General features: G+C 41.3%; 1 protein-coding gene across 1 annotated transcript in view; it reads left to right on the top strand.

Annotated features, from left to right (window-relative positions):
• The first annotated feature begins 1834 nt into the window (after positions 1-1834).
• DPYS (dihydropyrimidinase) overlaps positions 1835-12481 on the top strand; it is a 31863-nt gene continuing 21216 nt past the window's right edge. Inside the window, exons 1-4 of the mRNA XM_035319036.1 lie at positions 1835-2210; positions 6051-6209; positions 9791-9970; positions 11095-11284. Coding sequence (XP_035174927.1) covers positions 1956-2210; positions 6051-6209; positions 9791-9970; positions 11095-11284 — 784 coding nt within the window. The 5' untranslated portion in view covers positions 1835-1955. The remainder of the gene's footprint in view (positions 2211-6050; positions 6210-9790; positions 9971-11094; positions 11285-12481) is intronic.

Below are 12481 nucleotides of genomic sequence, written 5' to 3'. Positions count from 1 at the left end.
CCATGGGTCTCTGTCCTGAAAATACAAAGGTGGAGCACAAGAGGAGCCATTTGCAGACAAACAGATACAAAAGCTAACTTCTGGTACTGCTCTCCTACCCACTTGAGAGAAGGAAGGTGGCATGCTGATGTGAAGGTGAGCACTGTGTAGTGTGCCACATCGCATTTCATTTGTCTAAAAGTCTTTTTGGTAGCATATGGGTGCGTGGCCCTCGTAGACAATATTCTGTCTTTTGAAGACATTGTTGGCCTGAAGGAGGTCGAGGGGATGAAGATGCTCGTGTTCAGCAGGCTCAGGGACACAGTGAAGCAGTGTTGCTGCTAAGTAAGCCACCCCCATGTTACTGGAGAAGAGGGAAGACCCATACAGCAGGTGTCCCTGGGGTGGTGCAGGACAGGCCATGCTAGAGACGAGCTCCTGCCCTCTTCCAAAGGGAGGCTGTCCCCAGGACTGCGCCTCTCCCATGGTGTACATTCATATTTATCCTGTGCTGAGGACAGAAGGAAAGATGCAAGCTAAGACCGAAGGACAGAGAAAGCTAAGGTGTGGGGAGGACACTGCATCCAGAGCAGTAAGGGCGAGGCAGTGTTGTGTCCATGGGGAACGTGAAATTAAAAACAAAATAAACGTGAGATGCAAACCAATTGTAGGGCAGTAAGAGTATTTCTAAATAGGTACAGTGTGGTTGTTTCCTTTTGTTTGTCCAAGTTTTCAGATCATTTTCTCTCCACTTTACTTTTACTTTCCCACCTCTCCCTCTGGGCCAAGGCATAAGCTGCCCTTCCAGCTGGGCTCATGACAGCCCCTTTCCCAAAAGCCCTCTGCCAAAGTCTCGTTCCTCCTCCCACGACCCTCCTGGCCCAAGGGGCCACCACCTCCCCCGTGCCCTGGCCAAGGTGCAGCGGAATGGGGCCATGGGCCGTGACCGGGCGGGGCCTGCCAGCGGTTGTGTGGGCAACAAGGCGGGGCCGGCGGGGGCAGAGCACGGAGCAGCTGCCCTGAGCACAGCTAGTGGGGACAGCGGGGGCAGCGGGGGAAGCAGGGACGATGGCGCAAGGCAACAGCTGCCGGAAGATGGTTTTCATGTGGTCCTTTGATAATAGCCATGTGCCCCCAGCGATCGAGGACAAGGTGAGGAGAGGCATCGGTGGTGCCCACAACTCCCTGAGGGGCTGCCCTCTGCCCCCTGCCAATGGCCGTTGTGTTTCTCTGAGTACTGGCATTTGGGGGGGCAGCTGCGCTTGGGTCCCCAGGGTTGTGGGCCTGTCCCCTAAAATATCTTCTAAAACATGACTTGGGAATGGCTGCTGATGGCTTGTGCCCTCTGGAGGGTACTTAGGAGGCCCCCAGCACACTGGGCTGTGGTGACTCAAGTGAAGCTTGGTCCCTGCTGCCCTGGGCTCTCAAGGCCCCTCTGCTTGGTCCCACAGGCTCCTCAGCCACCTCCGTGGAGAGCTCAAGTCACCCTTGGGCTCCCGAGCCAGAGAGCTCCTGTTACCCTTGGGTGGTCAAACACAACTGCATAGAGCTACGGTCACCTTTGGGCATCGCAAATCCATGAACAGCCAGATTTCCCAAATGGCCGTCATGTTTCAAACGGGCACAGGGCAGGACTGCAAGCAAGTGCCACGAGAATCTAGCCGGACTGTCCCAAAAGCCTGCCTCCCCCTTCCCTAGGTAAAGAGAACTACAGCAGAAATGGCCAGAAGCAGGTTGTCTGCTTCAGCTCACTGCACGCCCTTGGTCACTGGTGCCTCCCCAAAGGCAGTAGGTAGGTGGAGCTGCCAAAGGCCAAGGGGGCAAATCCTCTGATTTCTGTTTAAATAACCCTGTGTGTTGTGTGCTTAGGGCCACTTTCAGATAGCACACGGCTCTGCGAGAAGGGTGGGCAGTGAGGTACTCTCCGGCAAGAGCAATTTTCTGAGCTGAGTCTTATCATCGCCTTCTAGGCTCCCATGCCAAAGCAGAGACTTCTCATCAAAGGGGGAAAAGTTGTGAATGATGACCAGTCTGTGGAGGCTGATGTGTATGTGGAGGACGGAATTGTGCAGGAAGTGGGACCAAACCTAAACCCCGAGCCCGCCACTGGACTCACCGTGCTGGATGCGACTGACAAGCTGGTGATCCCTGGAGGCATCGATACTCATACGCACATGCAGTTCCCTTTTATGGGTAGCAAGTCAAAAGATGACTTCTATACAGGAACAAAGGTGGGTGTGTGCAACTATGTCAGTGCACATGTGCATGTCTATGTGTGCAGCTGGGCTTCCTTGGAGATGTATCTGCTGATTATGTATATTAATGCTAACAGAGAGAAGAGAGTATCCATCAAGTACAGGCAATTGTTGCTGTCCCTTGGTTGGGCTGTTGTAATAAGCAGTCAGGGTACACAAAGGTCCACCTTCTACCAGCATGTTATTTTGGGTTCCTTCAGAGACCTTACTATCTGCAGGTAGCAAGTGTAAAGAACAGTCATTTACCTTGGCTGTCGCCATGCCAAATGCAACACGCCTTCATATGAGCTTCATACTTTTCTGATCAAAGGTTAACCTAAAGCAACAGTTTAACTCCCCCAGTGTGTTGGGAATACTTCTGTGGTAATCTGATCTTTCTCCTCTGTTAGCTTGGGGGAATGTAAATTTTTCATCTCTCATTCACTTCTCTACTTACTGTCTCAGTGAATATCCCGTTCAAATACGCTTTCTAAAAATATCTAATTTCTCCCACTTAAGTGCTTAGAGTTCTATTTTCAAAATTTTAGCTGATCTCATTATATTACCTGCAGTGTATTAGTTAATAGTATTAACAATGCCTCATCTCTATACAGTAAAGATACTCATAGAGAGCTCCCTGAAATTTGTAAGCTCTTTTTAAGTGCTTTGCTGTACAGGCTGAAATCCTTTGCCCACGGAAGGGATCATGTTGCCCTGTGAAATGGCTTGTCTGTTAGCCAGCATCCCCAGAGAGCCTGTTATAACCTGCCCCTCTCATGGCAGAGCTGAGGTTTGCTAAGAATGAGAAGAAAGTGTGTCCCTTCTAACTAAATAATTTTCACTGATCTTTTTCTGTTGTGCAAAATACTTATCTGCATCTTTAAGATAGTTGAAATACATTAAATTCAACTCATTCTAATGAATGGTGTGATATGAAAACCACTGAAGTCTTACAAGCCTTTAAACTTTGCACTCCTGCTTAGATTGACCCTATTCTTCCACAGGAAATTTCATTTCTTTCCTGCCCTGTCATGTTATGAGGGCTTGAGCTGGACTGTCTAAGTGGATTAATTGTATATTTTCATACTCTAACAAGGATTTTTTTTTTTATTTTTTTTTTGAATTTGTCACCCAGAGTACTGGAGAGAGAACTACGATCTGTATATTATCCTTAAATTGCTGTCAAGTTTCTTTCAATAACAGTATTTACTCCAATTCAAGATAGATCTGCTGATGTTGCTGCTGTTATTTGGAATAGAAATGTTTTACACTGCATAGCTTTAAGAACTAGAATTGTTCTTCTGAATGCCCATGGAAGTTATGGTAGCTCATTAAAATAGGGTGTAATTACTCAGCAAAACTTTGACAAAAATTATTTTGTCCATCACAGCATATCCAGGCTTCTCTGCCAAACGTATCATGTCTCTCCAAGTCAAACATAAAATGAGATAGAAAAAGGAAAAATATGCCACTGAATCTCAATCTCCAGAACTGATAGCTGGAAAAGTATTTTAAAATTGATCATTGCAATTTTTTTCCCCGCACTCAGTATCTTCCTTAGCTATCTGGTAGAAACAAGGGAATCTGTTATTATATAGGCCTCACAACACATTGTAGTTATTGAAATGGCTTCCGCAATCTGTTTTTGGTCTTCACACTGCTTTTTGTGATACATGGATAGAAAGAAACCCCAAGTCCACAATGTCTGTTCTGCTTGTCTACAGACATCACAACTCAGGTTTCCTGGCTGAATGCAGTGCAGAATTAGATTTCTGGAATACTTACTTTACATGATTTACACTACAGAAATATATTATATTTCAGAAATATATACAGAAATATATTATATTATTATTATTATTTGTGCAACAATCCTTTATTTCTCTTTGAAGACGATTCTTTAATGTGCCTCCATTGACATTAAGAGAATCAAAGATTTGGACTAACTCAAATTTAGGTGCCTATGCTATGAAATCCCAAATTATGGGAGATGAATTCCATGCTAACTTGCAAAACGAAAGTAAGAATTTGAATTAGCATGTAATTTATTTTATTATTATTTTTTTTTGAATAATTATTTCCACTGAAGGCATTTGGCACAGAAGCTCTAAAACACAGACTGCATACACAAAACAGTATGTCCTTAGTCACTTGGTGACTAACGGAAGATTCTAGATCCAATCTAGTGATCTGATGTCACAAAGTTAGATATTGGATTAGATTCTTGACCCAGGCCAAAGTGTGGAAAGTGTTCAGAGTTGTTTTCCCAAGGTTGTTATCTAACATATCTTGGCAGGAGAATCAGAGACAATGTGGTATTCCAACTATCACAGAAATGAACACAGTGATAAGCTAAGATTTATCCATTCATTCGAATAAATAAAGGCACAGAAGATTTCTATTTACAAGTGTTATAGGAAAAAGGAGACTTTGGTAGGAATTGTGGAACCTGTGACTTTTTTGTTGTTGTTTTGTTTTGTTTTGCCTGCAAGCTTACAAATACTCTTGAAGTTTAAATCCTGTTTAACAATTAAGAAACCAAGATGTTTTATTAAAAAAAAAAAAAAAAAAAGATGACAGTTGGAACAACTTTTCTTGGAGTCAATGTGTTGTTTAATTCATCACAGAATCACAGAAGTTTGTCATTCTCCAAACTTTTTTTTTTTTGCTAAATGTACTGACATATTTGCAATTTTACTTCTGATTGCTAAGTCAAGACAATTGTTTGAAATATATTTGAAATTTACAAAACACAACCATTTATTACCAAAAAAAAAAAAAATCACTTTCATGGGGGCAAGCCAAATATTTTTTCCTAATTAAAAGAAATATTAGAACTTTATAAAGAAGGATTTATGAGCTTTAATGAGACAGAGTCAAATAAATATATTTTAGAGAAAGAAGGAAAAATCTGGTTGATTTAGAAATAGAATAAAGTAGCATGAATTTAAACTGTTTGTATTTTGATCTGAATAGGTTGTACCTGTTTTGCAAAGGGATGTTGTTCAGAGCAATAAGACAATTTCTCTTACTAATTTGGAAGAGAGAAACAATTACAACAAAGAAATTCCCTTACTGTACCCATTTCCTCTCGTCCAAGATCTGGTTTCTGACAGTGACTACCAAAGTTCCTTCAAAGGAAGAAAAAGTAATATTCAATTGTCTGTAAAGGAGAATGAAAGTTCTCCATTAAAAGTCAATTTTAATCCTCATAACTAATACAAAATGATATTTTATATACTTAGAGGTATCCATATGGAGGCTGTAAATATCTCATCCTTTCTGGACATCTTCTGTGCAGTTTTCCAAAATAGTACCCTTCCAGTAACAAAATTAATTTCAAAACACTTTTTAAATCCTTCTGGTGTTAGACAGGAGTTTGGGGATTCTCATACTGGATTTTTATTTTTTTATTATTATTATTATTTTTTTTTTCCATTGTGTATCTGTCCCTTAATGCTTTTCTGTTACACGGACTTGTTTTTTTCAACTAAGTAGACTCTGAGTAAGCATATCTCAGGTTGTCTGTGGTCTTTTGGTCCTCTTTCTCTGTGATCCCATCTGCTTAAGAATACTCACTGATGCATGCTGCTGACTCATTTCCAAATCTTTGATTTGATTATAAGTGCAAAAACTTCCTTCTCAAAGGAACATCCTTCTCAAAGGAATCAAAATTAATGTCAACAATCATTTTGCAAGTTCAGACTTCACTCAAGAAAACTGCATTGACTTTTGGCTTTTCAGTGTATCAATATGTAACTGTTAGGGAATCAGAGAGGGTAGGAGGAACTATGCATTTTTGTCACTGACTGCTAAATGTTAACTTTTTTCTTTCAGGCTGCTGTAGCAGGAGGCACCACTATGATCATCGACTTTGCCATTCCTCAAAAAGGCTCCTCTCTTATTGAAGCTTTTGATTTGTGGAAAAGCTGGGCAGACCCGAAAGTCTGCTGTGATTATGCATTGCATGTGGCCGTTACATGGTGGAGCAACAAGGTAGACACAAACGCTGATTTTCACTTTCCTGAATTCGTACCACATCTGTGTTGAATAAGTCCTCAGGTGGTAAATGTATTTGCCTGCAGTGTTATAGTTAGCATATTTTTGTATGTGCAAACTACATTTGGAATAGTCCACACTTTATAAAAAGTATGTGTGTTCGAAAAGTCTGCAGATAACCTACATCCTTAGATAATATTGCATGAGATTAAAGGAAAAGGAAGCAGATTGTGCAAAGTCAAGACCAGCCAGACCAAAAAGGACAAGCTTTAATTTTTTTTATTTTTTTTACCTGAATACTCAATAATCTACATTCATGTTAAGTCTTGGGATTTGGGTAGGGATTATGTATTAATAAGAGTATATATGAAAAACATGGCAATTAATTTTATTTGCAAAGGAGTGACTGCAGTAATACTTCCTTAAAGTAAAACAGAATCAGAAGCAAGAATTTCTTAAATGTGAGATTATGCAGAAAATCTTTTTGGAACTTAAGTATGGGAGAATCATCCTCGTTGTGTGAATGTTTGCTGATTGCCTGGAAGTTTTACTGAGGAAATGAACTTTTCATGTACTTGACCGATGTTATACAAGACCACTTAGAGAACTTGCATTGGTCATAAACATACTTAGTAAATTCCATTTTTAAGTATGAAGTATCAGTACTTCCTCTAATTTTTTATTTTTAAAATATGTAAACCAAAGCCTTCACTCTGCAAACACTCCATCTTTGGTATTCTGTGCACTAAACACTAAACAGACTGACTCCAAGTTCTAGCTTAAAGGAAAGACATGCAATAAATTCTCCAATGAAGTTTGAGAAATAAGCATTTGAAATAGCCTTAGTAGAGAAAAGTAGAATTACACTGAAAATTCTAGTTAAACTAGGGAAGTGTAAATCAGTGAAATGCTCTGTTTTGTCTTAAGAAGTTTAACTTCTACTTTTAAAGGCCAAGACTGAGGAAATAAAAAGTCTGATGTTTTGTAGCCATAAAAGACCTGGATAAAGTAGTTGAGGAGTTTGGTATTTCATATCCTTCTCATTTGCTATCAAATCCTCTCTTGGTTATAATCATTCTTTAGAATGCCTTCCTTTAGTATTAGTAATTTGTGATAAAGAAAATAAGTGAAAAAGAAATGCTTTTTACTTCCACATTTATGCCAGAGTAGGGCCTTATGTCCAGTATTTTTTTATTTTTATTTTTTTTTTGGATAATTTCCACTAAAGCTAATGCTCCCACCCCTCTCCCAGGTGAATCCCCAGATTTTTCCTTAATATTTTTTTATTAATCTCTCACCTTTCTTGGGCAGATCCAAACATATTATTAGGGAAAAGATGAAATACAATGTTTTAATTTTTCAAAAGAAACACATCAAAACCATAAGAGCATCAGAGATACACACCAAGTACTGTCACCATCATTTTGATGGGAAGGAAAATCAAAAGTTAATTAACAGATAGTTTTACCTAACCAGCTCCTCAAGAAACCTTTGGGCTAAAAACTGCATCATTCTTTCTTCCTTGGGATATACAATTTTGTTTCACAAACTCGAGCAGAAGCAGGGAATCTTATCAAGAAGTGCATATAGGAAAGAAAGCAGGCTTGCATATAGAGTTTTGCAGCTATTTAGTTTAGGGACAAAATATTTCAAGGGCTATGTGTGTGTCATTTAGCATTAGAACACAGCTCTAGAAGATAAGAACCTTTCTGTCACTGTCATTTGTCAGGAGACTGTTAGGATTCAATTTTGAAAATCAAATTTTTACATATTTCCATGCTCCTTGTTAGAGGTTGGATACATAGATGTTGATATTGGACAGAGTGTTTTCAATATCAGGAGGTTTTCCCTGGAAAAAAATTATACTTCACTGTCTTTTTTAAAAAGCTTTCCCTTCCAATCAGTTTGCACCTCTAATACCTGCCCTATAGTTGGGCTGGTTTGTATACTTTGAGAAGCAATTTGATACAAGAGGATAGTATAAATAAGCCTTTAAATGTATGACTTGGACTGTTAGGACTGAGTATATGTTTGATGGGTGAGTAAAGGAGAGGTGCCTGAGGACTGGAGGATAGACAATGTCACTTTGGTCCTCAAAAAGGGCAAGAAAGAGGATCCGGGAAACTACAGACCCATCAGTCTCACCTCTGTCCCTGGAAAGGTGATGGAACAGCTTGTTCTAGATGCCATCTCCAAGCAATTGGAAGAGAAGAATGTTATGAGGAATAGTTAGCATGGATTCACCAAGGGGAAATCATGCTTGATCAACATCGTTGACTTCTATGATGGCATCACCAGCTGGGTAGATGGGGGAGAGCAGTGGATATCATCTACCTTGACTTCAGCAAGGCTTTCGATCCTGTCTCCCATGACATCCCGCTAGCAAAGCTGAGAAAGTGTGGGATAGATGAGTGGACAGCGAGGTGGGTTGAGAACCGGCTGACTGGCCGAGCTCAGAGGGTGGTGATCAGGTGCAGGGTCTGGCTGGAGACCTGTGACTAGCTGTGTTCCCCAGGGGTCGGTCCTGGGTCCGGTCTTGTTCAACATCTTCATCGATGAACTTGATGAGGGAATAGTGCCCACTCACAGCAAGTCCACCAGTGATACAAAGCTGGGAGGAGTGGCCAACATGCCAGAAGGCTGTGCTGCCATTCAGCAAGACCTGGACAGGCTGGAGAGCTGGGCAGGAGGAAACAAAATGAGGTTTAAGAAGAGCAAGTGTAGAGTCCTGCACATGGGAAGGAACAACCAGAAGTATCAGTACAGGCTGGGGGATAACCTGCTGGAAAGGAGGTCTGTGGGGAAGGACCTCCTTCCTTCCTGGAAGGAAAGAGGGTCCTGGTGGATGACAGGTTGACCATGAGCCAGCAGTGTGCCCGGGTGGCGAAGAAGGCCAATGGGATCCTGGCGTGCATTAAAAGGAGCATGGCCAGCAGGTCAAGAGAGGTCATTCTCCTCCTCTACTCTGGTCAGGCCTCACCTGGAGTACTGTGTCCAGTTCTGGGCTCCCTGGTACAAAAAAGACAGGGATCTCCTGGAAAGAGTCCAAGGGCCACAAAGATGATACGGGGCCTGGAGCATCTTCCTATGAGGAAAGGCTGAGAGACCTGGGTCTGTTCAGCCTGGAGAAAAGAAGACTGAGAGGGGATCTCATACCTGAGGTGTGGGAGACAGAGGGATTTGGCCAACCTCTTTTCAGTGATTTGTGGGGACAGGACAAGGGGTAATGGACACAAGATGGAGAACAGGAAGTTCCACACTGACATGCGGAAGAACTTCTTCACAGTGAGGGTGATGGAGCACTGGAACAGGCTGCCCAGGGAGGTTGTGGAGTCTCCTTCTCTGGAGATATTCAAGGCTCATCTGGATGCCTACCTGGGCAGGCTGCTCTAGGGAACCTGCCTTGACAGGGAGGTTGAACTCGATGATCTTTGGAGGTCCCTTCCAACCCCTACAATTCTGTGATTCTGTGATTCAGTAAAGGCTTGTTGTTGGTTCATACTTTCAATTTATTTGTAGAAAGTTAACAGGTAAAATTTTATATTGCTGTTTTCTGAGAATTGCTGACTGTCTTTCAGGTTAAGGAAGAAATGAAAAGTCTTGCTGAGAACAAAGGTGTCAACTCCTTCAAGATGTTTATGGCCTATAAAGATGTATACATGCTCAATGATGAGGAATTATATGCAGCCTTTTCCTACTGCAGGGAACTTGGAGCAGTTGCTCAAGTCCATGCAGAGAATGGTGACCTAATTGCACAGGTAAGCATTTGTCATTTTATCCATCAAATTCAGGAATAATACTAATGCTGTTATCTAAGCACTTCAATAGATCATTGTAAAGTAGGGAAAGGCTTTTTCCCCTATTTAACTTCCAGGCAACTAAAGAAAAATATCTTGGCCAAAATCCCAAATGATGCTTGTGGTAGGCCAAGAAATTATAAGCTGGAGTACTGGGTTCAGGACAGACAGGAAGCAAATGGACCTGTTCTAATGAGAGTTATACTTGCAGAAAAACATACATACTTGCAATAAAATACATATATTTGGCTGATGAAGAAAGCATCAGTCAGAGACTGATCATGGGACAGGTTGAAGTGGGAACACTTGGACAAGCATTTACATGTCAGGTATATTATACCTGGTCTTATACCTGGTCTCTCCAAACATAGTCATCTCATCTAACAGGACCAAATCCAGAAGTACAGAGGAAGCATCTCTGGGCACAAAAGTTTAAGGCCCCTTTGTGCGTGGACAGCCTCACTTTGTACTTAATGCTAATATCTCAGTGATATGTAGAGGCACTTGGAGTACACGTACAGTCTCATATCTTTGAGTTTCTTCAACTATTCTAGTCAAAAGTGCTTTGACTCTGACCATGTCCCATAGCAGAAATGAATTTATTGCTAAGTAATTCCAAATCAGCCAAGCATAAACTCCTGTAATAATATAGGAACAAAATCTTATGCTTCTTTAAACCTCAGAGCCTCATTCAAGAGGCTCTTGATGTGTATCTTTGTGCTTAGTAAGGATCTTTCAATGTTTTCCTAAAGAGGGGTCAGTATTGTCATCTCAGTTACTGGCTATGATCATTTTTGATACACAAATTGATACAGAATTAGGATTTTCAAAAGTAGTGATTTACCTCTGAAAGCCAGTGAAGCATGTTCTCTCAAGTCTTAGTCATTCTGAAATCTGTGTTTATTGAAAGATATAGTGGATTTCAGGTAACACAACAATAACTCCTCTGAAATGGAAAATATCCTAATTGACTTGTTCTTTCTCAAACTAACTATAGTGTCTAGTTTAGGATCCATTTGGCTGGCTACATGTTCATGACACCATGGTTGCACTTTAACTGACTCTTAAATGTTTTTTATGTCCAGAATTCTAAGAAGTTGCTGTCAATGGGAATAACTGGTCCTGAAGGGCATGTTCTCTCACGTCCAGAGGAAGTTGAGGCCGAGGCTACCCTGAGAGTCATTACCATAGCAAATGCTGTAAACTGTCCCCTTTTTGTTGTTCATGTAATGAGTAAATCTGCAGCAAGGGTGCTAGCCAATGCACGAAGAGAAGGTAAAAGTTCTAATTCGTTTATGCTTTGACCATGGTAATAGAGAAAGGGGCATTAATGTCCTACTTAGCATGGGTGCCTTAACCCTCAAAACATCGGTGTACTTGGAACAGGATGTCTAAACTGCGTATGTTTTGGGGCCCAAAGGGAGCTAAGCAGTGTGACATAACAGCAAACGGGATTGAGCCTTTCCTTCTCCCCAGAACAACCTTTTTGTCCTTCATGCTATATCTCCACAGTTTAAGTGATGGACAGGCCAGCGTTGCATTAAAAATTATATGACCAGTCCAAGACAATTGCCATTCCTCTCCCTTGAGTTACAGACTTCAAGCCTTTACCAGCCATTTAGGTGAGAAGTTCTGCAACAGCAACCACTCCATGTTTTTACAGACAGTGCCATTATATAACCGGGACTCCTATTCACTAGGCACTTAGAAATCATGGTGATGCTGACAGTGTCCAAAAGTCTTAATTCCCTCCAGGGAAGGGTTTCTCCGGTCATACACTGCAGGGTTCATAAATAGTTCTGCCAGAGAGGGGAGCCTGACCCTCTTGGCCAGCTGTTGGGCAGGCTAAAAGCAGTCTGTAGGCTGTAGGGATTCGGGTTTTTCTACATACTCATCTATCTGTAAGTTCACCCAGAGGTGCCTGTGGAACAACAGCACTATGAAGGGACATTATATGAGTGGAATGAGTAGGACAGAGGCCATGATTTAGGGGGCCGGAGCCCTTATGGGTTATCTGTCCCTGTTATCTTTTCATCTGACCTTATATGAAATACATACAGACCTCAGTTTCCTCATTTCTTGGCTTTAGAAAAGTTTCCTAGCAGCATAGATGATTAATACTAAAATGCAGAGTCTGAGATCTCGGACAAAAAGTGCAATCAACAGCAGCCTGACATTATTGTGCTAAAATGGATGGATACATTTATGTGGAATATGTATTGATCATGACCTTTATACTAAGATTTTTCTGTAATTCAAGTTTATAAAATAATCACCAGCATATTGTTTAGAAGCACATTTTTGGTACTGTGCTATGTTAGATTTCTCCACTAGATGACAGTGCTGCTGATAATGTGGATTGTATCCATAAGTTTACTGTTCTTTGTACATCCATAGGTGTGGTGACAACGTTAACTACAAGAAGCTGTAACAACACTTTAAATACTCAGATTAAAAACAAAACACTGGCTG

The sequence above is a fragment of the Oxyura jamaicensis genome, chromosome 2 (assembly GCF_011077185.1).
Source record: "Oxyura jamaicensis isolate SHBP4307 breed ruddy duck chromosome 2, BPBGC_Ojam_1.0, whole genome shotgun sequence".
In the NCBI taxonomy this organism is placed as follows: Eukaryota; Metazoa; Chordata; class Aves; order Anseriformes; family Anatidae; genus Oxyura; species Oxyura jamaicensis.
This window is presented reverse-complemented; position numbering and strand designations above follow the sequence as displayed.